This window comes from Aulonocara sp. 'chitande type north' Nkhata Bay, linkage group LG1 (genome assembly GCF_057382095.1).
Source record: "Aulonocara sp. 'chitande type north' Nkhata Bay isolate Kocher_YH1m ecotype deep benthic linkage group LG1, A_spYH_male_GT1.1, whole genome shotgun sequence".
NCBI classification, from domain to species: Eukaryota; Metazoa; Chordata; class Actinopteri; order Cichliformes; family Cichlidae; genus Aulonocara; species Aulonocara sp. 'chitande type north' Nkhata Bay.
In genome coordinates, this window is record NC_141344.1 from 3,518,352 (window position 1) to 3,541,741 (window position 23,390).

General features: G+C 45.1%; 1 protein-coding gene across 2 annotated transcripts; it reads left to right on the forward strand.

Moving 5' to 3' along the window:
• The first annotated feature begins 766 nt into the window (after nt 1-766).
• Nucleotides 767-21,521, forward strand: slc9a5 (solute carrier family 9 member A5). Of its 2 annotated transcripts, none has more exons than XM_086297537.1 (16): nt 767-1,314; nt 4,284-4,586; nt 5,542-5,705; nt 7,872-7,950; nt 8,025-8,202; nt 8,420-8,640; nt 9,049-9,251; nt 10,903-10,992; nt 11,073-11,143; nt 11,238-11,364; nt 13,561-13,652; nt 13,802-13,928; nt 14,125-14,274; nt 16,007-16,076; nt 16,242-16,367; nt 17,136-21,521. In XM_086297537.1, exons 1-16 carry the CDS (start codon nt 960-962, stop codon nt 17,750-17,752), a joined length of 2,973 nt encoding a protein of 990 aa, XP_086153663.1. In that variant the 5' UTR covers nt 767-959; the 3' UTR covers nt 17,753-21,521. The 2 variants fall into 2 exon arrangements, with proteins under 2 accessions (XP_086153663.1, XP_086153716.1); XM_086297590.1 differs by lacking the exon at nt 767-1,314 and adding an exon at nt 3,929-4,189.
• The last annotated feature ends 1,869 nt before the right edge of the window (nt 21,522-23,390 follow it).

Below are 23,390 nucleotides of genomic sequence, written 5' to 3' on the forward strand. Positions count from 1 at the left end.
CTGCTTTAATTAGTGCCTCAGGTTGTGGCGGCCTCATTGTGAAAAAGCTCCTGCTATGCAGGGTGCGGCGTATGGACGACCACAAGAGCCACACACATGGAAATAAAGAATTCTGTAAATAGTGAATTTACAAATGCATAATTTATTGTACAATTTATTTAAGCACAGAATTCTTTATTTCCATGTGTGCGGCTCTTGTGGTCCTCCATAGCAGTGTGCCCGAGTCGCATCTACTCCTTGGACTTTACTGACCAGCGAGTTGACACGATTATCACTCCCATCTTCTATATACAGTCTGTTTCAGGAGGCTGTCATTTAATCATGAGCCTGCTTTACACTGTGCTGTTTTGGGTGAGGACTGTAGTTTAACTTGTTCATGTTCTGGTTTTACAAGATGATCACAGCTGTTCATACATTTATTAAATCTTCATATAGTTTTTCCTTCTGCTGGAGAATGACCCAGATGTGACCTCATGTCTTCTCATTCAGTGGTCCCCCCCCCCCCCCCCCAAGCTGGCTCTGCCCCTTCACCATGTTTCTCCAGAAACATGGCTCCTCCTCAGTAATCCTCCCAAAGAAGGAGCAGTTACAATCACCAGATGTTTGCAAAGTTCAAACATGTCAATGAACTGAAAATCTGACGTCACGCCGAGCAGTATTGATGTGTGACGTCATAGCCGATCGGTACCGAGCATCAGCTGTGAGTCAGTCAGCAGGAGAGCTTCACCTGCAGTGTCTCCGTCTCTTTAAAGGGGGACTGGGCGGGTCACATGCCGGCTCCGGTGTCCCCTCCTCCGTGTCTTACCGGAGTCTGAGTGTATGTGAGCGTGGGTCCATGCGCGCGCGTGTGTGTTGTTGATGTTGTAAACCGGCTCCCGGCCTCGCTCCGCGTCCTCTCCGTGTCCCGGTGTGTATATAAAGACTCGGAGGATGTCCGCCCGCTGAGCTCCGGGGACGAGATGCTGCCGCTCGGACTGATGCTGCTCCTGCTGCCGGCCGCCGCCGCCGACCTGCCCGGGACGGGCGCTCCGCCGCTCCGGGGGCCGGGGCTCGGCTTCTCTCCACCGGTCCCCGCCTCTCCCTCCGCCCCGCCGCTCCTCCTCCCGCAGCCCGGGGCGGAATACGGGGCGCCCGGCGTCGCCTTGGCCCGGTCCGCTGCAGAGGAGCCGACCGGCACCGGAAAGGAGGAAGACGCAGGGGAGCATGATCATCATCACGGCGGCGGGTACCGGGTGGTCCAGTGGGAGTGGAGCTACGTCCAGACCCCGTACATCATCGCCATCTGGCTACTGGTGGCCAGCGTGGCCAAGATATGTAAGTGTGTGTGTGTGTTTGTGTGTGTTTGTTTCCCAGCACCAGTACACAGACTGGAACTTCACTGGTCTCCTTACTGCAGCTGGAACCAGACTGGAAGTTTATTAATGAGAGTCAGGGAATGGCTGCAGCCACTGCCGGACTCACCTGCTGCGGAGCCACGGGCCACAAAGTTCCTGCTGGGCCCCCCGAACCCACCCCATTTTTGATATAGTAAACACTGATGTCTAAATCATTGGTGATGTTTCTAACCCTGATTATTGTCAGCTACCAAAATAATAATAATAATTTTAAAAAATGGTAGAGAAAAGCAAAAGTAAAAGATTTTTTTTTTTTGTTTGATTGTTACCAGGGTTTTTAGAACAACTTTAAAAGAAGAATTAGGCTCATTACTGATGGTGACTTTGAGCTGATGGCTTAATTCATTAAATGGTTGAAAAAATAAGTAACAAATATTTTCTTTTTTAAAACGAAGACACTTATAACTGCCAATAATTGTAATATTTTACTAATAATATTAACCAACAAGTGACCACGCTATTTTAGCAGTATGCCCCAGTGGGGTCTCCTACTCAGCTTGGGATAATTTCCTTCTTTTATAGTTTTCTCTGATAATGAACACTTTTGTAATCGACGAAACAAGAGTTTAAAATATTTTCTGAGTTTGAAAGTAATGATTGGAGTTTTAGATAAGGAGGAAGAACTAACTGCTGGTTTTAGCCTCACAGTTCTCCTATGAAATCTTTATCAGTCACTGTACATGCTGAACAACTCGATAAAAGACCAAGTTTAATCAAATGGCATCTGTACAAACTAAAATAACTGAGCTTTTTAAGATTTTGGTTGCATATGAAATGTTCTTCTTCTGTGTACATTTTTAATAAAGGTTGGATTTCTAAGACTGTTGGTCCCCATAAGTATAGTAAGGTTCCAATTTTTGGTCCTCACAAAGACGTCTGAACAGGTACACACACACACAGCCATGTTTCCATGACTCTCATTCACTTCCTGGAGACAATCTCGAACATTAAATGCTCCATTCACCTTAAAAATTTGACGCTTTCGTCCCTGTTAAAATGACTCGTCCCCATAGCATGATTGCACATTTAAGTCCCCACAACATGAGGAATACCTGTTGACATAAATACTTCCCAAGCTGCTGGTGAGTCACTGCACTGCAAGACAATAATACGCACATGCTATACATACTGCTTACTAATGTGGTAATGTTAGTGACACACACATGCGTGCACACAGACACACACTGTGGCTCTGTTCTAGCTGGCTGCACACATTCAGATCATTTAGACATAAATCAGCAGGTCTGGTGATCTCTTGCGTGTTCTTCCTGTTGTTAAAGCCGAACACAAGCATCTACTGTTAAATTCCCCGTTTCCTGTCACTGTGAGATTCTTCCAGGCTCACAGAGCGCCACGGGTGGGTTAATCCGACACTGAAGACGGTCTCAGACAAATGTGCTCTTTCCTGGTGTCTTTTAACATTCTTAAAGCTAAAACTTTTAAGCTTTTGATCTTCAAAAGTCAAACCTCCATAACAGATATATAAACTTTAGGCTCAGTCATTTCTTTAAGAGACTGTTCACTATCATTTAGGAGTTAATAGACCATTTTGGGGACTATTTTCTGCAGTGGATGAATCAGTGTTTGTTGCTCTAGATTTTATTTGGCAGAGGGGCGATTCATGTTGCAGTGAGTCAGAATAAACCACCGTATGTGTGTAGCTTGATGGTGATGAAGCCTCAGCGATGTCTGTGAAGGTTCTCAGTCATCCAGGTCATCGTAGTCTAAGGAGCTTGGAAAGAAAAGCTGGACCTAACCTAAAGAAGTCCAGACGCTTTTCTTTCCAAGCTCCTTAGACAAGCCTCAGGGATGAGTTTTAATGGTGGAGCTCTGCAGCTCTGAGGAATCAGACTCAGACGCTGTCAGTCTCTGTTTTCAGAGCTGCTTTGGATGTGTGGTGTATAAATGGCCATGTCTGGACGTCATGTTGAGCAGCTGAATGTTCTCAGTGTTTTTTGTCCTCGCTGTGCGTCTGGTGTGTAGGTGGTTCGGCTGTGTGTGTGTGTGTGTGTGTGTGTGTGTGTGTGTGTGTGTGTGTGTGTGTGTGTGTGTGTGTGTGTGTGTGTGTGTGTACTACTGTACAAGGCAAATATTAAACATGCTTCTCTTGAAACAAGCAATGAAGCGTCAAGCACCAAAATCTAGGATTTTATTTCAGACTGATGTTGATCAGACAACGAGCTCTTTCTTTACTCAACATTTATGGGCTGCATTGTTATTTTATTACATTTTATTTGTTAATTATAGTTTATTAAATGTGTTCATTGAATGCACAGAGGCTCCTCTGACTCCCAGTTTGTCTGGATGGTGATCCAGCCCTGGCTGATGGAGCAGAGCCTTCTGATTGGTGTAAATGAATCATCATGGAAACAGACGCACACAGTATGTTCGTTCAGGCTTTGATGTTTTTTCCCTGTGTCCTGATTTATGAGGAGCATCACCAGCGTGTGTGTGTGTGTGTGTGTGTGTCTTGTTGTGACTCACCGCAGGCCTTGATGGATTCCTAACTGCATGTCCAAGGCTACAATGGCAGCGCTGATTTTTGTTTATGTGTTTCATCAAATGCAAAAATATCAACAATTCAGAGAGCAAATAATTGCTTCCTCACATCTCAGCACACGTGCGACACATGTCCGTGTTCACACCTGCAGACCTGACTAAAATGAAGCACGAGTCAGGAGCTGCAGAGTCAGATGTTTGTGGAGCCAAGCAGGTGGAGAAAAATAGAGCTGACATAGGATTTAGTAGCAGAAGGAACAAAGAGGAGCTGTTGCAGGAAACAGAAGGTAGAGAAGGTAAATTAAGAAAAGCAGATAAATAATTAAACTTAACGAAGTCATGCAAACTTTTTCATGCCTTGTTTTGTAATCGGTGCATCTTGTCCTGCAGTGTTCCACTTCTCCCAGCGCTTCACCACCGTGGTCCCAGAGAGCTGCATGCTGATTCTGCTGGGTCTGGTCCTGGGCGGGGTCGTCCTCATAGCCAATAAGAAGCAGCTATACCAGCTAGAGCCCAGCCTCTTCTTCCTCTTCCTGCTGCCGACCATCGTGGGTGATGCCGGATACTTCATGCCGGCCAGGCTCTTCTTCGACAACCTGGGAGCCATCCTGACATACGCTGTGGTGGGAACGCTGTGGAACGCCTTCTGCACTGGGTTCTCCCTGTACGCTGCCAAACTGCTGGGGTTCATAGGTCAGTGCTGTGGGTGCAGGGGTCATAGGTCACAGGTGTGCATCTGCAGTCCTGCATAGCCCCACCTCTGTGTAAATTTATAGTCTGCCCTCAATCCGAGCTCTTTACAGCAATCAGTTTGTTGTTCTCTGAGTTTAGTCTTTAAGGCAGCGCCTCTTTCCAGGAAACAGAAATAACTTGTGAATAAATTTGAGTTAAATGTGCCAGCGAACAGCATTTGTTCAGGACAAACACACAGCAGTAAATTTACAGTACATTAAGTGCCTCTAAAGGAGATTCATGGTGCTCATTTCCACCTTTATTGTTATTTTCTGGACTCAGTGAGAGCAGCTTTCCGTAATCCAAATTTCAACATAGTCCTTATTTATGTTGTCATGTTGGGCTTCGGTGTGTCCCTCCGGTCCATCCTCTGTCTGAAACGAGCCGCTGTACCTCCTCTTCCTTTAACTCTTCGTTTCTCACAGGTTTTTTTAGACGTGTGCTGACCTCATTACTTACTTTGGTCATGTATATCATGGTCGTGGTTATGCTTCCTACTCTTGAGCACGATTTATATATGACAGCGAATAAACGAACACATATCACCTCTCCTTCCCCACAGAAGCTCACCTGCCTCCGTCTCCTCCTCTGTCACACCAGCCCCCTGCATGTTCTCTCTGAGGTCTTCCTCTTTCACTCTTGCTGCTATCCTTTTGTCACAAATCACCCCCGACACTCATCTCCACCCACTCCACCCTACCTGCACTCTCTTCTGAACTCTCTGTTGTCTTCACTGGTTTGTGATAGATTTCGTAATCATTGCAAACACAGTACTGACAGAGTTCGCCGACCATCTGAGAACCAGTGGCGCAGAATAATTTCCTTTAAAATGTTAAAGTTGCTTCGTTTAAAACTGGAAACTTCCTGTTATTGTTGTGTTGTCCCGTCTCTTCATATTTCCCGCGTGTCCCTGCAGATGAGCACGTGCAGGCCGAAATGTTGGACTTCCTGCTGTTCGGCGCCTTGATCTCAGCCGTCGACCCCGTGGCGGTGCTGGCCGTGTTCGAGGAGGTTCACGTCAATGAAACGCTCTTCATCATCGTGTTTGGAGAGTCACTGGTCAACGACGCCGTCACCGTGGTGAGAACCACACACAGTCCGTCAGGCACAAGGGACGGGGGATGGAAAGTGGCACGCACACATGCGTCAATAACAATCACCAGCTGGTTATTGTTACTGATGGTGTTAAAATTGTAACTTATCACCCAATCCTGAAAGACTCCAATAATAATACAAGTTTTTATATCATGATTATATCACCAGAAACTCTGATACATGTGTAAACTTATTTTCTGTATGTATGTGTTTTTCTTTCTTTTTAGTCTGTGAAATCTCTGCTGACACATTTGCAAAACAGTTCTTGATATCAAAGGTCATATTTTCTAACTTAAATTACAATAAAAAATAAACAACACACACGTGCATCTCCACACAGTATTTTCCTGTTCAAAACACATCTTAAAATTGAGCAATTGAGCAAACAGACGTACGTCCCCACAGTAGGTGTAAAACCAGCACAGAAACACATGATATGTTAAGGCAGAGCTGCACACACACACACACACACATACGCTCTCACACATGCCTCATCATGTCAGGTGTGTTGCTGTGGCAACAGAGCGGCTTACAAGGTCAACAATGACTAGCACACAAGGACGCACTGTGGGCCGTGTTTGTGCGAACATATCGTTTCCTTCATACTTCACTTGTTGCATTTGTATGAAGTGATGGTGGCAGTGAAAGGTCGAGTGTGGGTGCTGGTGCCGGTCTGAGCGGCAGCAGGTCCGCTGATTTACGATGTTACTCCACATCAAGAGAGACAGAGAAGAGACAGAATCTGGTGAATCGGAGCAGCAGAGCTGCGTGATGAACACGGACCAGGACAGAAGAGCAGAACCTTCACATTTTCTCACATTTACTGTTTGAGAAAGCTGAGATTAATCAGTTGTGAGAAGATTAACACTGCAACTGTCTAATCCTCAGCAGCACTCCGAATCTGAGCTAATCCCACCAAGAAATGGAAAAATCCAAAGTGTGGGAGCACTGCAGCCATGACCTGCAAGCACAGGACGAAGGAAGGAGTTCATTTTCTCAGGCTGGCCGCTCACTACTGCTGCTCAATCGCTTCACATCACAGTTATTACTGTTCAGGCTCAGCTGAGTGCTGCATGCTTCCCCGAAGCCGCACGCCATAATTTACTGTTGTCACGCAGCACATTAAGGTCCTGTAAACAGTAAGAATGCCTGGAATTCCTGCTGTGAAATGATTATTTGTGGGTATAAAGTGGAGATTCATACTGTGTGAATCAGCTTAGAGAGCAGAGGACATGAAATCAGTGTTTGAAAAGCAGGGAGGGGGTTTCCACTGCAGGACAATAAAAAAGAAAGCAATATAACCCAGTGAAGTGAGCTGATATCCAGCTGGTTATCACTAGTGTTGGGCAGTACGTTCAAAAATGCACCGTACAGAGGTGACCTGGCAGTGAACAGAACAGCAACAACATGTTTCTTCATCTTGATTGTATTAGGGTTTAAATCACAGAAACTGCAGCACAGACTTCTTGAGAGGTTTCCCAAAGGGAAGCCGCAGAAAATGAAGCTGCAATAATTGGGAGCAGATTTTTTGCAGCACGTGCCCCACCTGACACAACCTTCCCACGGGGCTGACACTCGGAGTGCAGCAGCCTGTGACCCCTGAGGCTGCTCTGTGTCACCTCCTGCTTTCAAATCTGGAATCTTTTGCGTGTGAAGCAATACGTGTGAACCTCCACACTGCTGAGACACTGAGTATATTAAAAACTTAATTAAGTTGAGGTGAGGCTGAGCAGAGAACCGCCGGCTGAGGCTGCCAGTCCTTAAATGTGAACAAAATCTATACAGGTGAGATACAAAAAACAACAAAACAAAATAATTAGCTATAAATGGAAACCGTTTGTTGGGGGAATGACTCTTTTTGAAGTCAGCCTCAAGTGGCCACTCAAGGAACTACAGTTTTTATCACCTCATGATGGCTTCATTTATCAGCCCCGGGGTCAAAGGTTGCTGCCTGGTCATACATGATGACCTCTGTTAGCCTGTGAGCGCTCCAGCTCCAAATAACAAAAAAAGAATGAGGCTCCACCTTGTGGTGCTATTAAGCACCTGCACTTTAACTGATTTTCCCGAGACGCAGATCACTAAACATTAGACCGTCCGTGGGCTCAGACCTCCAAACACCTACAGTCTAAACCTGTCTGTGTTCTGCAGGTTTTATATAAAGTCTACATTTCCTTTGTGGAAGTGGGAGCAGAGAATGTGCAGACAGCAGATTACTTCAAAGGAGTCGGTGAGTCCACAGAAAGGATCAAACTTTGACTTAAACCTGAGTCCTGTGACTTACGTCCTCCTCCTCTCCTGCAGCCTCCTTCCTCATCGTCAGTATCGGGGGGACTATGGTGGGTCTGATCTTTGCCGTCATCTTGGGCTTCATCACTCGCTTCACCAAGAAAGTCCGGATCATCGAGCCGCTCCTCGTCTTCCTGATGGTCTACTTGGCCTACCTGACCGCCGAGCTCTTCTCCCTGTCCGCCATCCTGTCGTAAGTCCATCCTCTATAAATCAGAACTACCAGTGTACAACAGATGGAGCGGGTTCTGGGTCTAAGGTGTCGCAAATCTGCATTCTTTCTGATCATCAGCAGATGGCGACTTCTCTGGTTGCAAAAACAAAAACATTTCCATCCATCTTTTGTATCAACTCTGGTCTGATTTTAAGTTTTACAGCATGTCTCACTTTGTCTTTTTGTCACATCTCAGCATGACCTTTTGTGGCATCGGGGCCAACAAATATGTGGAGGCCAACATTTCCCAGAAGTCTCGAACCACGGTGAAGTACACCATGAAGACTCTGGCCAGCATCGCAGAGACCATCATCTTCATCTTCCTGGGCATCTCAGCTGTGGACAAGTCAAAGTGGGCCTGGGACACGGGCCTGGTGTCCTGCACCCTCGTCTTCATCTTAATTTTCAGAGCTGTCGGTCAGTCGGTTTCCATCGTGTCTTAAAATAGTTCAGCATCTTACTAGGATATGTTTCAGAGTGTGAGGAGACGGCGGCTTCACGGAAAAGCAGAAAAATACGGAGCATCTGCTCGATGATCGCTGATGGAATAAACCAGCTTTGTCCTTTTCTGTTTGCTTTTCCTGCGGTGACCTTTTGCATGGCTGATCTTTAACTGAGCACGCTCAAATGTCACACTCGTATCAGACAGAGAAAAACCTTCTTTTTAACCTTTAAGGCTTTTCCCCCTCCTGCTCCACCTCTCCCTGCTGAAAGGAGGCGCGCAGAATTTAAATTGAATCCAGAAAATATGTCGAATCTTCTCCACCCTTAAATTAAGATATTTCATGCAGCACAAAGGTGAAACTGTCGTCCTTTCTTCTCCAGGTGTGGTTGGTCAGACCTGGGTCCTGAACCGCTTCCGCCTCGTGCCACTGGAGAAGATTGACCAGGTGGTGATGTCATATGGCGGCCTTCGAGGAGCAGTGGCGTTCGCCCTGGTGGTACTGCTAGACGGCGAGCAAGTCAAAGCCAAGGATTACTTCGTCGCAACGACGATCGTGGTTGTCTTCTTCACCGTCATGTTTCAGGTAGGAATGACGGCGTTCAGCGCCCTCCCTGAAAGACAGACGAGCAAACGAGTGAGGTCAGGTGACCCACGCCGTGACTTTTACACAGATTAAATTTAGTTTGACACCAGTGAGTTACACTATTCTGCACAGATGGGAGCAGGGGCGTGGCTAAAGAGCGACCTGAGGTTGCCCTGCTCCCCTCCCCCCTTAAATTTGACCGATTAGCGTCTGTTCGCTTCAGCCATTTTTCTGTTTTTCTCACTAACTGGCTGCTGACTGACTGAAATTTGACTCGCTTGTTGATCTGTGTCAGACCTGGAATCTGTCACAAGTTAAGTGTTTTAAAAAAACAGAAACGAGTTTGTCGATGTTATAAAGTGGCCTTTAATTTCACATTCAGTGGTGAAATTATCGAGGAAATTGGAGGAAAGTCGGACTCGGCTGATACCTTATTTCTTACGTGGATTTTTTGGAAGTTTTAGTGAAACAGACTTTAGCAGCAGGTCCAACCATCCCTGTCCTTCATGCTGCACTCAGTGTGCTTCGAAGCCTCTGCAGATAACAAACAGGAATTGTTTTTGGGTTCCAAAAAAACCCATTTAAGGCCTTCTCACCATCATTATAAGTCACCCAACGGAGTCAACTGCAAAGCAACCAATCAAAATGAGGACCCAGCATTAACTGTGTCTGCTTCAGGCTGTTAGGAGGACTCACAGATTCATCCTTCCATCATCTTAGGTGTTAATCACACATGCATGTGTTTGATATCATCTTAATTTAGATAGAATAAGCATTTCCAGCTAAAAGGATCCCCTGGAATCAGAAGCAGCCAACTGAGTTAGCGTCTGTTTAGTCTATTCTGTTCTATTCTAAACACTAAATCGAAAGAGTATACTTTGGTGTAAGTCATGAGTTGACGTTGAGGCTGAAGGACCTTTGATTCCCATCATGAATCACGGACCTCAGCAGACGGTGGTGATTCCCACAAATGTCTTCTGTTAATGAGTTACCGTCTGAGTGCAACAGATGATGGTTTATCACTTAGATAATAACGAAAACGTGACTTAGACGTGGATAACGCTGACTCATCTCTGGATTATGACCAAATCACTTCTCAAGTTCATGAGCTGTTTTAGAGAAACAGTAGAAGAAACTGGAACACTGCTTCAGAGGCTGTGAGTCTTCTGGGGGGCTGAGACATGAGGCAGGGCTACATTGCACCAGTTTTAGCTCCACTGTAATGTCGTAGAATCAGTGCTTATACTTATATAGAGTGAATGGGTTAAATCCAGAGAGGAATTTCCCCACAGGGATCAATAAAGTATACATTAAATTCATCTAATATGTACAAAAAGAAGCACCAGAAGGCAAAAACACTGCTACAAGGCTCAGGAATATTTAGAAAAGCAAAAGAAAATTCCACTAAATCTTCCATCACAGGAGAATCCAGTGCTGGTAAATCCACCTTTAATGGATTCAGACGTGTGTACAGCGAAGATAGATGGCTCTGTTTTGGTGGGTTTGCTGCCATCTCGATGGTAAATGTCTCTTTGAGATTAAAATGCTAGACTGGAAGTGCCATCACGACTTTAGCAATAGAGAAGGTCCTGGGGGAGGTGTCCACATACTTTTGACCAGAAGCTCTCTGAGACTCTTCTCTCGTCATCAGGGTCTGACCATCAAACCGCTGGTGAAGTGGCTCAAAGTTCCTCGTGCCACCAACAGGAAGCCTACCATCAACGAGGAGATCCACGAGAGGGTGACTTCTTTTTCTTCCCCCTTTCCTCTTCTTCTTCACCTTCTTCACCGTCGCCCTTCTCATTAATGTTTTGTCTCCAGGCCTTCGACCACATTCTGACTGCGGTGGAGGACATCGCAGGACTGCAGGGATATCACCACTGGAGAGACAAGTGAGTGTCCCCGACATCACTGCAATGTTACAGCAACATCAGAGGAAGCTGCAGAGACAAAGTGTTTCATACCTGTCGCCCTGTCTGAGCTCAGGTGGGAGCAGTTTGACAAGAACTACCTGAGTAAGCTGCTGCTGAGGAAGTCCGTCTACAGGAAGAGTGAACTGTGGGAGGCTTATCAGAAGATCAACATCAGAGACGCCATCAGCGTCATCGACCAGGTCGGAAAAACCATCCAAGCATTACTAACATTAAGTGTAAAGAAGGAAAGCAGCCAGCAAGTCCTTCACTGTCACATCGAGAGAGTTTTAAAGCGTGTCAGCTTTACATCTATCGTAGTTTTATATCAATAACATGTATGAAAGTCAGTTATGGCTTTTGGTTTTGCCAACACTGAAAACTTTCAGAAAATGAAAATGAAAGGGACCAGATTCATAAAGAGAACCACACACGTGCCCGTAAACGACGAGGTATAATCCCTCTCTGCTGACAGTGACTTGCATATTTCATGGACCGATGAGCGATGACGTCCCGTCTCTGTCAGTTCCTCTGAAAGCCACCAGGTGGAGAACTAAACCAAGAATTAGAGTCAGTAGGCTTCAGTGTGAAGCTGACAGAGGTTTGCTGTGTGTAGGAGGAAGACGACACTTTAGAAACATTCAAAATATGACAGAGACTCGTCGATCCCTGAGCATCAGTTCGTACAAATCCAGACGCATTAAGAAAACAGCATCATTTGTTTTTACTTTGAAAATATAATTTGAAAATATTTAGAAAATGATTTTTTTTCTATGAACTTTTATTTCATTCAGGAATGTTATCTTTCATTGTATTATTTTATTTAGCTTTTACTTATTGACACACTATATTTTGTATTATTCTGTTTTATTTCATTCTGCTCTACTTGCTTTTTTATAAAAAAAATTTCCTGTTCTAGTTTAACGCTGTGATTAACAGAGAGGACGGTGCTTGAGAGAGGTGAAGAAGAGAGTACAGGCAGGGTGGAGTGGGTGGAGACGAGTGTCAGAGTTGAGTTGTGACAGAAGACAGCAGCAAGTGTGAAAGCGAAGGTTTACAGGATGGCAGTGAGACCTGCTGTGATGTGTGGTTTGGAGATGGAGGCCGAGCTGGACCAGGATTATAAATGAGTACATCAGAGACAGAGGCAGAGCAGGGAGAGCGATATATAAGGAGGATGGAGATGGAGCTAACAGGCAGGAGGAAAAGAGGAAGACTTCAGAGGAGGAGGATGTGCAGAGCGTGGGTGTGACAGAAGAGGATGCTGGGAATGTGTGACATGGAGGCAGATGATCTGCTGTGGTGACCCCTGAAGGAACCAGCTGAAAGAAGAAGAAGAATAACTACACTGACCTCTCTGACAAAAGAGTTTCCCACCTTTGGAGATAAATTGCCTGTGAAAAGACATGAAATCGTCTCTTTTATGGCTTTGAAAATTTTCCAGTTTTAAGGTCCTTCCTTTAAATTCTGTCTCAGTGTTCTCAGACTGAGCTGGCTCTGATTTTGGACTTGTTGGCGTCTCCTTTCACGACTGTGAACTTTCCTGGTCAGCAGAGTGAAACACAAACAGTCTGACCCGCACCTGCACAAGCTGAGCGTTTTAATAAATCAGCCTGAAACACAGTGAGGGGCCTCCAGGCTAACGCTCAGTCCCCCCGTGAGGCCGACATTAGAGTCAGAGCAGAGGTGAGTTTTATTTATCAGCCCACCAGCTGAGACGAGGAAAACCCCTGGACCAGATTTATGAGGAAAACAGGAACGTTTCATGAAGCAGAACGCTGCTTCACATCGAGACAGCCTTTTTATTATATGACGATCCATCATATGTTTTTAGGAGAGCACAAAAATCTCCACCGCTAAAAATCCATACACAGCATTTAAAAATTCAGTAACTTTATCATTTTTCCTATAGAAAACTTCTTAGAAACCAGGTCAGCATTTCTGGAAACAGACTTTTAGTTTGATGGATAAACAGCACAACAGGTGGGAATATCCACTCTGGGTCTACCCTGGAGCTTCCTCCCAGTGGGACATGCTTGGAATTCCTCAGGTGGCTCCTGTTAATTTGACTTCAGGGTGAAATGTCCCTTTGCCTGTCAGAAAACCACAAAAATGTTTACAATAACATTAACTGTGGGTTGTAACAAATGAGGAGGGTCTCAGATTGAATACTGTTTATGACTGACTGAGTGCTGGGGCCTCTGGTGGTCATTAAAGGAACTGCAAGTTTTGGTGCTTCGCTGTTGGTTTCATTTGATTTTGTGGAGGTCACCGCTTCGTTTGAACCACCAAACTGTACCACCAGGTGATTTGCAAGTAGTGCACCTGCAGTAAGACATGTTTTGAAGAGTGTGTGTGTGTGTGTGTGTGTGTGTGTGTGTGTGTGTGTGTGTGTGTAGGGTGGGAACGTCCTGACCTCAGCCAGACTGTCTCTGCCCTCGATGGCCAGCAGAGCCTCGTTCCCCGAAGTCACCAACGTCACAAACTATCTGTGAGTCACATGACTGCAAAATCTGCCCTGCCGGACTCATAAAAGTTTCAGGTTTCACCCTGTGCCCTTTGATAAGTGAATTATCAAACTCTTTGTGAGCTTTTCAGTTCTGACTGGCCTGAATGCTCGCTGATGTTTGTCTGTTCCAGACGTGAGAACGGCAGCGGTGTGTGTCTGGACCTCCAGGTCATCGATAACATTCCTGGAGCCAAAGTGGAGGAGGACATGGAGACGCACCATGTCCTCGCTGGAAACCTGTACAAACCCAGGAGACGGGTAAGTTTTTCCCTTCTTGGAGCCCCAAGGTTTCTTAAAGTTGTGGAGATTGTGTTGGAGGGCACTCAAGATGTTTCAGGGTCTTTAAAGTCATTATTGAGATCTTTAAAGAAGATCAGGACAGGGGAGCAGGTCTCACTGGGAAATGAAATGTGTTTGAGTGCGTGAGGCTGAGGCTGGTGTCCTCTGTGTTCAGTATCAGTCCCACTACAGTCGTCACTTCATGCCGCTGGGGGAGCAGGAGCGCCAGGACCGGGAGGTGTTTCAGAGGAACATGAGGAGCCGCATGGAGACCTTCAAATCCACCCGATACAAACGCCACAAGAAGGAACGCAGCCTGAAAAAGGTGAGACGCATCAGTCACCGAAACAAGCTTTAACCAAAGTCCAGAGAAAACATAAAGTTCTGCTTAGTGCACCAGACGCCAGTTTTTTAGGAACAGCTTTTAGACTGTTCCAGGATTTAGTCGGTCCCAGGGTCCTCGGTCTTTCTTGTTAAACAGAATGATTGTGATGCTGAAATAACAGCTGTCGTTACAGACTGGTTTTTGCGGTTGTCTAGTTTGGTTGGGATTTTTTTTTTCACCTTTAATGAACCAGGAAGTGAAATGCTTGAGATTAAGAATCACTTTTCTGAGCATGCTCTGAACAATGTATTTTTTTTTAAATCAAGAGAAAACCCATGACCTGCTCTGTTTGGACTGAATGGATCTGGAACGATCAGATGACTCCTGATGATGATGATGATGATGATGGAGGAAAATACAGTACAGTAGATGTACTTCATAAAGTGTTTCTACTTCTACATCTACTGTACTGTAGCTGGAAAATGTTTCCTTTGGTGTCACAGCAAAATTTTTATGCGTAAAGATTATGAAGACAAACAGTGTCATTGTGTTGTGAAATGAGTGAGTCTCATTGTGCACTGATCGGTTATGGTAAATGGCCTGTATTTGTATAGCGCTTTACACATCCAGTCATCCACACACACATTCACACACTGGTGATGGCAGCTACGTTGTAGCCACAGCCACCCTGGGGCGCACTGACAGAGGCGAGGCTGCCGAACACTGGCGCCACCGGGCCCTCTGACCACCACCAGTAGGCAACTGGTGAAGCGTCTTGCCCAAGGACACAACGACCGAGAACCATAACCTTCCGATTACAAGGCGAACTCCCAACTCTTGAGCCACGATCACCCCATCAGTTGTTTAAAGCTTGGCTTTGCTCTGCTCTCACTGGGCTTGTTTTGGGACTTAAAGTGCACATCATGCAGTACCTGCATCTGTTCTCACCGTTGCTCCAAATCGAGCATTTTTATTGGGTGTATATCTTCTGTAAGCTCAGTAAAGTCCTGCTAGTTTCCAGCTCAGGTCCATAATATCACAGAGAGGCTGACGGATCAGCTGGATGGCGAAATTTCTCTGTTTGTGTCGTGTGGGCGAAGCTGATTATGGAGGTGCGAGTTATTCATTCAGCTTTATTTATGCAGGCATGATGCAGCGGACTACCTGTGCGGAAAGCTCAGTAAACAGAAAGAACCAGACGGACAGAAAATGACTGGATTATTTCTTAAAAACAAAGAAAGAAAAAGACATTCTGGAGTGAACCTGTTTTCACAAAGAATCCCATTTTACCACTAACAGCCCTCTAAATGACACGGTGCGGTCCGCAGATTACTATGGACACGTGGTGGATCGGTCGTTGGACGGGTCCAAGGAAATCTATATTTTAGACTTTTGTAAACGTTTCATACTGAGTGACGCAGCTGGAAGATGAAAGAGAGAGACAACGTTTAAAGGTTTTAAAGAGATTTTGAGTCTTAAACTTGTGGGGACGGGCACTTTGTCCCCACAAGTATAGTAGCAATCCAATTTTCTGTCCTCACAAAGATGTCTAAACGTGCACATGGATCCCTGCGTCAGTCTGTTTAACTGTAACATGACATTTGAGACTGTGAAACGGTTGGTGGATTACAGCGCAGAGGCTTTTACCGCTGTCTGTCACGAAGGACTGCTGATTGAAGGCCGGCTGCTTCCTGTTGTGGCTCACTACGTTTGCTCTCTCCCCTTTCAACAGCGGCGAGGATCCGACGTCAAGGAGGACGGCAGCGATAAACCCAGACGTAACGTCAGCTGGCAGGACAAAGGTAACGCAAATAAAGAGAGCGCGCTGCAGCCTCAGCGGGCTCTTTCTACTTACCAACGCATCCACACATCTGCTCTGAACGTCTAAGGAAAGATTCCTCTGCCATCAGAGAGGATTTTAATGTCTCCACCTATCAGCACACGTGATTCTCTGTCTTTGTGTTCAGATCCGGTGGTTGTTCCCGTGGAGACGGAGGACAAAGCTGAACATTCAGATCCAGAGAAAGACGAAGACGTCGGGATCACCTTCATAGCTCGGAAGGCCGAGACGCCAAAGCAGCGACCCAAATCGGGTAAAACGTCACTGTGTCACTCAAAAACTCAGTGGACCTCAAACTCTCTTGTGTGTGTGAATCTGGATGTAATAAGTGAGGAGTGGAGTGGCAGACAGAGGGACACAGTAAGCTCATAATGTAGCAACTTATTAATCCGAAGGAAGACATGCTTTAAAGCAGGGGTGGGCAACTCCAGGCCTCAAGGGCCGGTGTCCTGCAGGTTTTAGATCTCACCCTGGGTCAACACAACTGAATCAAATGATTATTTCATTACCAGGACATTACAAGACATGTTGAGGAGGTCATTTAGACATTTAAATCAGCTGTGTTGGACCAAGGACACATCTAAAACCTGCAGGACAGCGGCCCTTGGACCATAAATTACAAAATTAAAATCATGTTGCATTCACAAAATGAACTGAACAGGCAAATAAAGCTGTGAAGTGATCAGGAAGTGTTTACTGAGCTAACAGATTAAGTGAGTTTTAGGGACATGTTCTCATAGACTTTAACTGAGCCAGACTTCTTGTAGAAAACAGAGGGGTCGCCCCCTGCTGGCTGCTAGGAAGACTGCAGATTTTGGGCACTTCAGTCTTGGCTTTACTTATTGGATCCAGAAGCTACATCCATCTTTGATTTGCAGTCCCTGAGGTGAACGTCTGATTAAAGTCACATGACTAACTAAAAGCAGAATCAGAATCTCCTCCTTTTCTTAGAGTGTGAACCTTTAAGTCTTTCAAGCCTCGCTGCTCAGTAACTATCCCCCTGTTGTGTCTCATCCTTCAGTGCCAGCAGCTCTGGAAGGGTGTCAAATTCCGCTACTACCACCACCACCACCTGCACCGCCCTCACCACCACCCGCACCCTCCTCACCAACCAGTGAGGACAGTCATTTGCCGTGGAAAGGCAGTCTGGGCTCGCCTCCCCCCTGCGTGTCTTTGGAGGCCACAAAGATCATCCCAGTGGACCTCCAGCAGGCCTGGAACCAGAGCATCTCCTCTCTGGAGAGCATCTCTTCCCCACCGGCCCCTGCTGAGCCCATCCACCCACGGGTGAGCGCCCTCTTCAGGCTGGGTGGACCCCGCCCAGCTTCCTACACGCCACCCGGCAGCGCAGCGGGCAGCACTTTCTCCATCGGACCTCAGGTGTCTCAGGGCTCGTTCCTCTTCCCAGACAAGAAGAAGGAGGAGGAGGAAGAAGAAGAGGACGTGGAAGGGGGAGTGGCTGCGGAGATGCAGCCGCTCATGTCTTCCCTGAAGCCCCCCGGGCCATTGCCGCCTCCACCTCCGCCACCTAGCTCCACCCCTGGCTCTGGGAGGAGGAGGACCCCCTGTGTGTACCTGAGGAGCCTGGTGACATCGCCCCCTCCTGAGCCTCACAGCAGAGGCCCCACCCAACTGTAACAGCAGATGCCAGATCAGTGGAACATCAGCCACCTGCAGAGCAGGGCTGGACTCCACCAATCAGCAGCTTCAGGATACTCACAGACATCAGGTGATGTGCTTCCTGTTAGGCCGTCCAATAGGAAACTAGCTCATCATCCATCCTCCCACAGCTGCACCTCTTAGCAGGTCCGATCTTCTCTCCTGTAGCCTGAGCTCCATGTGACCAACCTGCAGAGGTCAGAGGTCACCTGCTGCTTTTGATCTGCGCGTCACCAGCCGACACAGGTGCAGACAGGTGTTCAGATTCAGGTGACTGTTAGGCAGGTGAACGGTGTGATGTTACAGATTTTATCAGATCTCATGTTCAGACTCAAAGCAGCTGTGTGTTTATGTGTCTCTCGTGGCTTTCAGCTTCCTGTCTCCGCTTCTTTAGCCTTTTCATTTTCCTCAAAAATGCAGAGTTTTGTCTTTTGACCTCAAAGCAGGGTAAAGGGGTCAGACTGATGGTACTCCAAAGCTCCACGTGGTTGTAGTTTTTGGACATGATTGAGTGAATTAGCTGAGTTCCTGCTGCTGTTTCATCAGGATCGTTTCTTCTCAGTCTGCGGCTCTCAGCTCTGAGCCCAGTGCTGAAGCCTTAAAGCTTTCTGAAAAGGTTTGGTAATTCCTTCAGAAAGCTCTCTGTAGTTTTATCAGATAAACAGGAGGACATAGTGTATTTATTTGGAGCTATTTTTAGTGGCAGGCTAATCAACATCTAAGTCCAGAGCCAAGAGAAGTTTCCCTTCAAGGCTTTCTGATTCATTTTAAAAGTGGAGAGGCCACAAAACACTAACTATCTGTTCACCATCCGGAGGGACTCAAGCCTAGAATCAACCTGCCAACCCAGTGATTATCAGACAAAGCTCTACCGCTAGCACCACAGATGGATGTCCTCACAGTGGGCATAAAACCGAGGCACCTTAAACATCAGCGTTCTAGTAAAGATTAAATATGCAGCTTCCTGTCAGCTCTTCTCTCTCATAAACATGTTTGCCAGCTTTATTTATCCTGATGTCTGAGAGTGGATGGCAAACAGGGAGAGAGTTATAAGTAACTTTAAAAGCACGACCAGGGCCGTGAAGTCAAAGTGGCCTTTGTCTTTCTGTCAGAAAGTCCTGCAGACAAACTTCTTTAGTTGATCCTTTCACTGTCTGTTTGAGTCTGTACGTGAACCGTCTGATCTCTGTGTGGCCTCATGGACAGAATCAGCTCTCAGTCTCGCTGCTGCTCTGCTGTAGGTCTGCGTAGGAAAATCTGTGTGTTATTGATCAAATCTGCAATTTATGACTACGTAATCACGTATCAGCATATTCTTGCTGCAGATGGACATTAACAAAGTCCATTTGATTACAAGTTGGAGGACAATTTCATATTTTATGTAGTTTATTACAAAGTGAAGGAGTTATAAGTGACATAGTGAGTGCAATATAATCACAGATTATGAATAAAACAATAAAAATAATCCTTGGTCCTTGGTTGTAGCAAAGTGCATTCAAACCCCTCTCTGCAGCTGCTGACTTGGGCCTGATTTTACCTGTTTAATGTTGATTTGTTACTAATCAAATACCTTCACAAATTCAGAGGTTGTTTTTCCCTTTAAATGTCCTTTAATCAGTTGCTGGTTGAGGCAAATTTTCTGGTGCAGATTGTAAAACCCAACTGCAGACAGCAGCAGGGGGCGCTGCTGCACAGAGGGGATGCTAGTGTTAAGGCCTCCACCTGCTGCCACCCTTTAACCTGAGCTGATAGAAGCTTTTCTGACAGAGTTCTTTGCTTTGCTCCGAATCTGAATGTGTGTATTTATTCTGTCAAAGCTGCTCGTAAACCGTAAAAATCTGAAAATGTATTTTGTAAAACTGCAGACATATAAAATCTACAGAATAGTTTATTTTAAATGACCAAAGTGTGTAATAACAAGCATAATGAACATATCTATGGCGTGCGTCCGTCTGTAACTGCCTTACTCTGTCGTGTCTGTGTTCAGCTGTGTGTTGATTCAGTGTTCATGTCTTACTGCATGTGTTTCTCTCTGTGTGTGTGTGTGTGTGTGTGTGTGTGCGTGTGTGTGTGTGTGCGTGTGTGTGTGCGTGTTTGTGCGTGTGTGTGTGTAGAGGTGGACAACAGTCTCCGGGCCGTCCGCACGTTCTTATCCCACCAGCAGGCAAACATGTTTGTGTGATGTTTCTTTAGTTTTCTCTTGTTTTGCCAAAGAATGTTTTTTTGCCTTAACGTCTCATCGAGCTGCTTTTACTCTGTCAGCCGATCACAAATCTGCAGCATCTGCAGCCGCTCAGCTTCACCCTCAAAGTCCCGTCGGCCTCTCGATCCAGAAAGCACACAGAACAAAAAACTGACATGAGATCTCACTGTTCTCCACAGTGCTGATGCTTCATAGACTGTATATAAAAGACAGCATCGTGTTTGAAGCCTCGGGCTGAGGTGGCTCTGACAGTCGCAAGAGAGCTGTGCCGTAAATCATAGCCGGCTTTATCCTCTGTTTTAGTTTAAAGGGGACCATAATTTCCAAAATGAACATCGTGTTGTATTCAGTAAAACTTGAAACCAGAGTTTTAGACGATGCACTCATCAGGAAATAAATATAGAATAATCATATACATACAAATCCAAATATAGGGTTTTGTTTTTACAATTAGAGGAGACGCCCCCTGCTGGCCATTAGAAATAATACGCTCTGCACTGGCTTCACTTTTCAGACCCAGAAGGGACATCAATCTTTGACCTGCACTTCAAAACATTTCAGCCGGAGTGAGCTAATTATAAAACTCTGTGAGTGTCACACAGGAAGCTGCAGGATGGAAGAAGGTTACAGTTTCTTTATTTTCCAAAGAATTTTCATTTTCAGTTTATTGATCTTTAAGTTGAAACTCCCTGCCTAACAGTATAGCTGCTGTTAGGTTTTTCATTTTACTAGAGTGCAGGATTTAAGACATTCAGAGTAAATAAAAGTCTTTGCAAAGCCACCTGACTCACAGAAATGTCAACATCTCAACCTCAGTAAACACGCCAACGCCTGTTCCAGCTCGCTGAACTGACACATTTTTATTTTGTCCTTCGTTTAAAACAAAGCGCCTGAGAACATCTCAGAATCCTGTAATATTTTGATTCAAAAATTAATCAGCTTTGCTTTAAAACGACCGATACATATTTTTTGTGGCATCCTGTTTTTGTAACTTCACACAGGTAAAGTTGGCATCCCAAGCACAAACCAGACATTTTGGTCTTTCTTCTGTTCTTTTTCCTTCCTCGTTGCATGTTAGGCTGAAGCTACCCCTTGAAAAAGCTAACACAAAGTAGCAGCGCATGTGTAAATAACTGAAGTGCAAAGACCTGAATTAAGTGCACGCTGAGTGGCTGCAGCAGGCTGCTGTGATCTGCTTCGTCTCTGCTGTCGCCTCGTGGTGCAGCCGTGATAACAGGAAACATGTCGCTGCTTGTAGAGAGGTCTTCGCACTGTAAACATACTTGAACCTGGAGCTGATGCGGTGGATGCGAGGGGATGACCTCGCCGTGTCCAGTCGATCATTGCCGCAGTGATGCCTGAATCTCTGAGACAGGGGAACGTTCTGCACAGCGGCAGGTCTTCGTCTGTTAGGCCTGTGATTCGGGCCGTTGTTTGGAAAAATCCAATGAATCGTGTCTGTCTTTGTGCCAAATGTGTGTTAGCTTTGGCTTCGGCCCAGAGATCCAAGAGTCAATAAATGTGAGGAGTGTTTTTCTGAATGAGCCCACCTGTCTCCGTGCTTCTTTATTCTACCTGCTTTACTCTTTTGATGCTTTACTTTTAATGTCTGAGGGAAACTTGCTTCATTACGTCTGATACTGTTACTCAAGACCTGTGCAGAGTAACAGAACCTAAAACGCCCTCAGAATGCAACCACCAATCAGTGGACAGATGTTTTTAAACTACACCTGTACACTGTAATGTACCTTAGCAGTGCACAGAAATACTATAATACACAGTAATTTATGCTACTTTATCCTTCTGCTCCATCTCATTTAAGACGAAATGTTATATTTTTACTTGACATTTATTTTACAGTTCTCCTTCAGAATATCAGACATCACTAAAATAAATGTTAGTAAAGTAAACATAATTTGAAGTGTTCTCAAACGGTGCAGTACTGGACTAAAAGTCGGCTCCACCCCAGAGTTTCAGTGCTTTATGTTCTTTCTGCTGGTTTCAGTTACAGCAGTAAAACATTTGATACTCTGGGAAGTTTTTCACTTCTGACATTTTCATCATTAATGTCGCTCGGTAGGTTTAGAATACCTCTGGTCTTGTGAAGGATTTTTCATTTGCAGGACTTTTACTATGATGGATGCAAAGAAGGCAAACATCCCCTCTCTGGAAAATACAGCTACATACCCTAAGCTGGCAGACAGAGTGTGTGCTAGACTGCAGCACATGAAAATGAACTCATTCGTACTTTGTATGAAACTTCCAATCAGATTTAATTATTGTTTCAGCTCAATTTAACCCTTCTCCTGACCTTCCATTTAAAATAAAGCTGTGTTCACTCACAGCACCATCTTGTGGTACAAACCCGTATTACACTCATAGTACAGTTCAGCCCTTCTTTAGCTTCTGTCGGTATCTCTTCAGGACAATACACAGTAGATATTTTTGGCAGTTAAACTCATAGTTTTTGTTTCTTCAGATTGGGCCGACAACTTTAGTTAATTTCAGAAGGTTCAGGAGTATTTTCAACATTTAAAAGCGTCAGAGTTAAATACCAGAGCCAGGTATTTACCAAGTTAAATACCTGGCTTGTTATAGCTGTAACAAGCCAGGGGCTGTGTGTAAATGTAAACCCGTTGAGCTGTATGGTATCAGTGCTTCTGAACAAAGCCTTACAGCACGTACTGTATGCATCATGTTGAAACAAGAACCGACATGCATTCATCTGGCCGTGCTGAAACTGTACAAATATTTCTCTTTACTTTTGTTGTTCCTGATTTGCTGCCAGATCTGCTGGTATGTACACAAACAAGGTCTTGACGAGGAGACTGATAATCAGATTATCTCTGAATGCAGCTCGCTTTGTAGTTCACCTCTGCAGACGTCATTTAACGTGCAGCAAAAACTACAAACAGATGAAATTAAAAAATGTGAAATTTAAAGTTAGAACAGCTTGTTTTTATTCAGTCCTGCAGCCTAAAAAGGAAAAGTTCAAATTTGAATTTGAGTTGAACGAACATAAAAATGAATTCAAACTTTTTACAAAGTCAAACAGAAAATATCAGCCGATTTCACAAAATTCACAAAACTATTTAAATAAGCAGTGCCTTAAACAGAATTGTTGTGTTTTTCAACACAGTCTTACTTTTTATATCCATCAAAACTATTCCCTACTTTAAATAAGCAGAAAAGTCTCATCATGTAAAGCAGGCTTTCTTTATTATTTTAACATGAGCTTGATATGACATATGACCTCTTGTTTCATCCAATTTAAAGTGAAAATCTGTCTTTGGTAGAGATTAATGAGTGTTTTCTCAGACATATCAGGTGAACTGATCAGCACTGCTCCTTCACCTTGTCTATGAACAGTAATGCCTTACCAAATGAATCGTTGCTCTTTCCCCTTTAACAATG

What these genes read in the sequence shown, in the direction of transcription:
- slc9a5 (XM_086297537.1), top strand. Translation starts at nt 960, where the DNA reads ATGCTGCCGCTCGGACTGATGCTGCTCCTGCTGCCGGCCGCCGCCGCC. An exon ending in TCTTCACCGTCATGTTTCAG is followed by an intron (nt 9,252 to 10,902) that starts GTAGGAATGACG and finishes TCTCGTCATCAG; the next exon opens with GGTCTGACCATCAAACCGCT. An exon ending in CGTCAGCTGGCAGGACAAAG is followed by an intron (nt 16,077 to 16,241) that starts GTAACGCAAATA and finishes CTTTGTGTTCAG; the next exon opens with ATCCGGTGGTTGTTCCCGTG.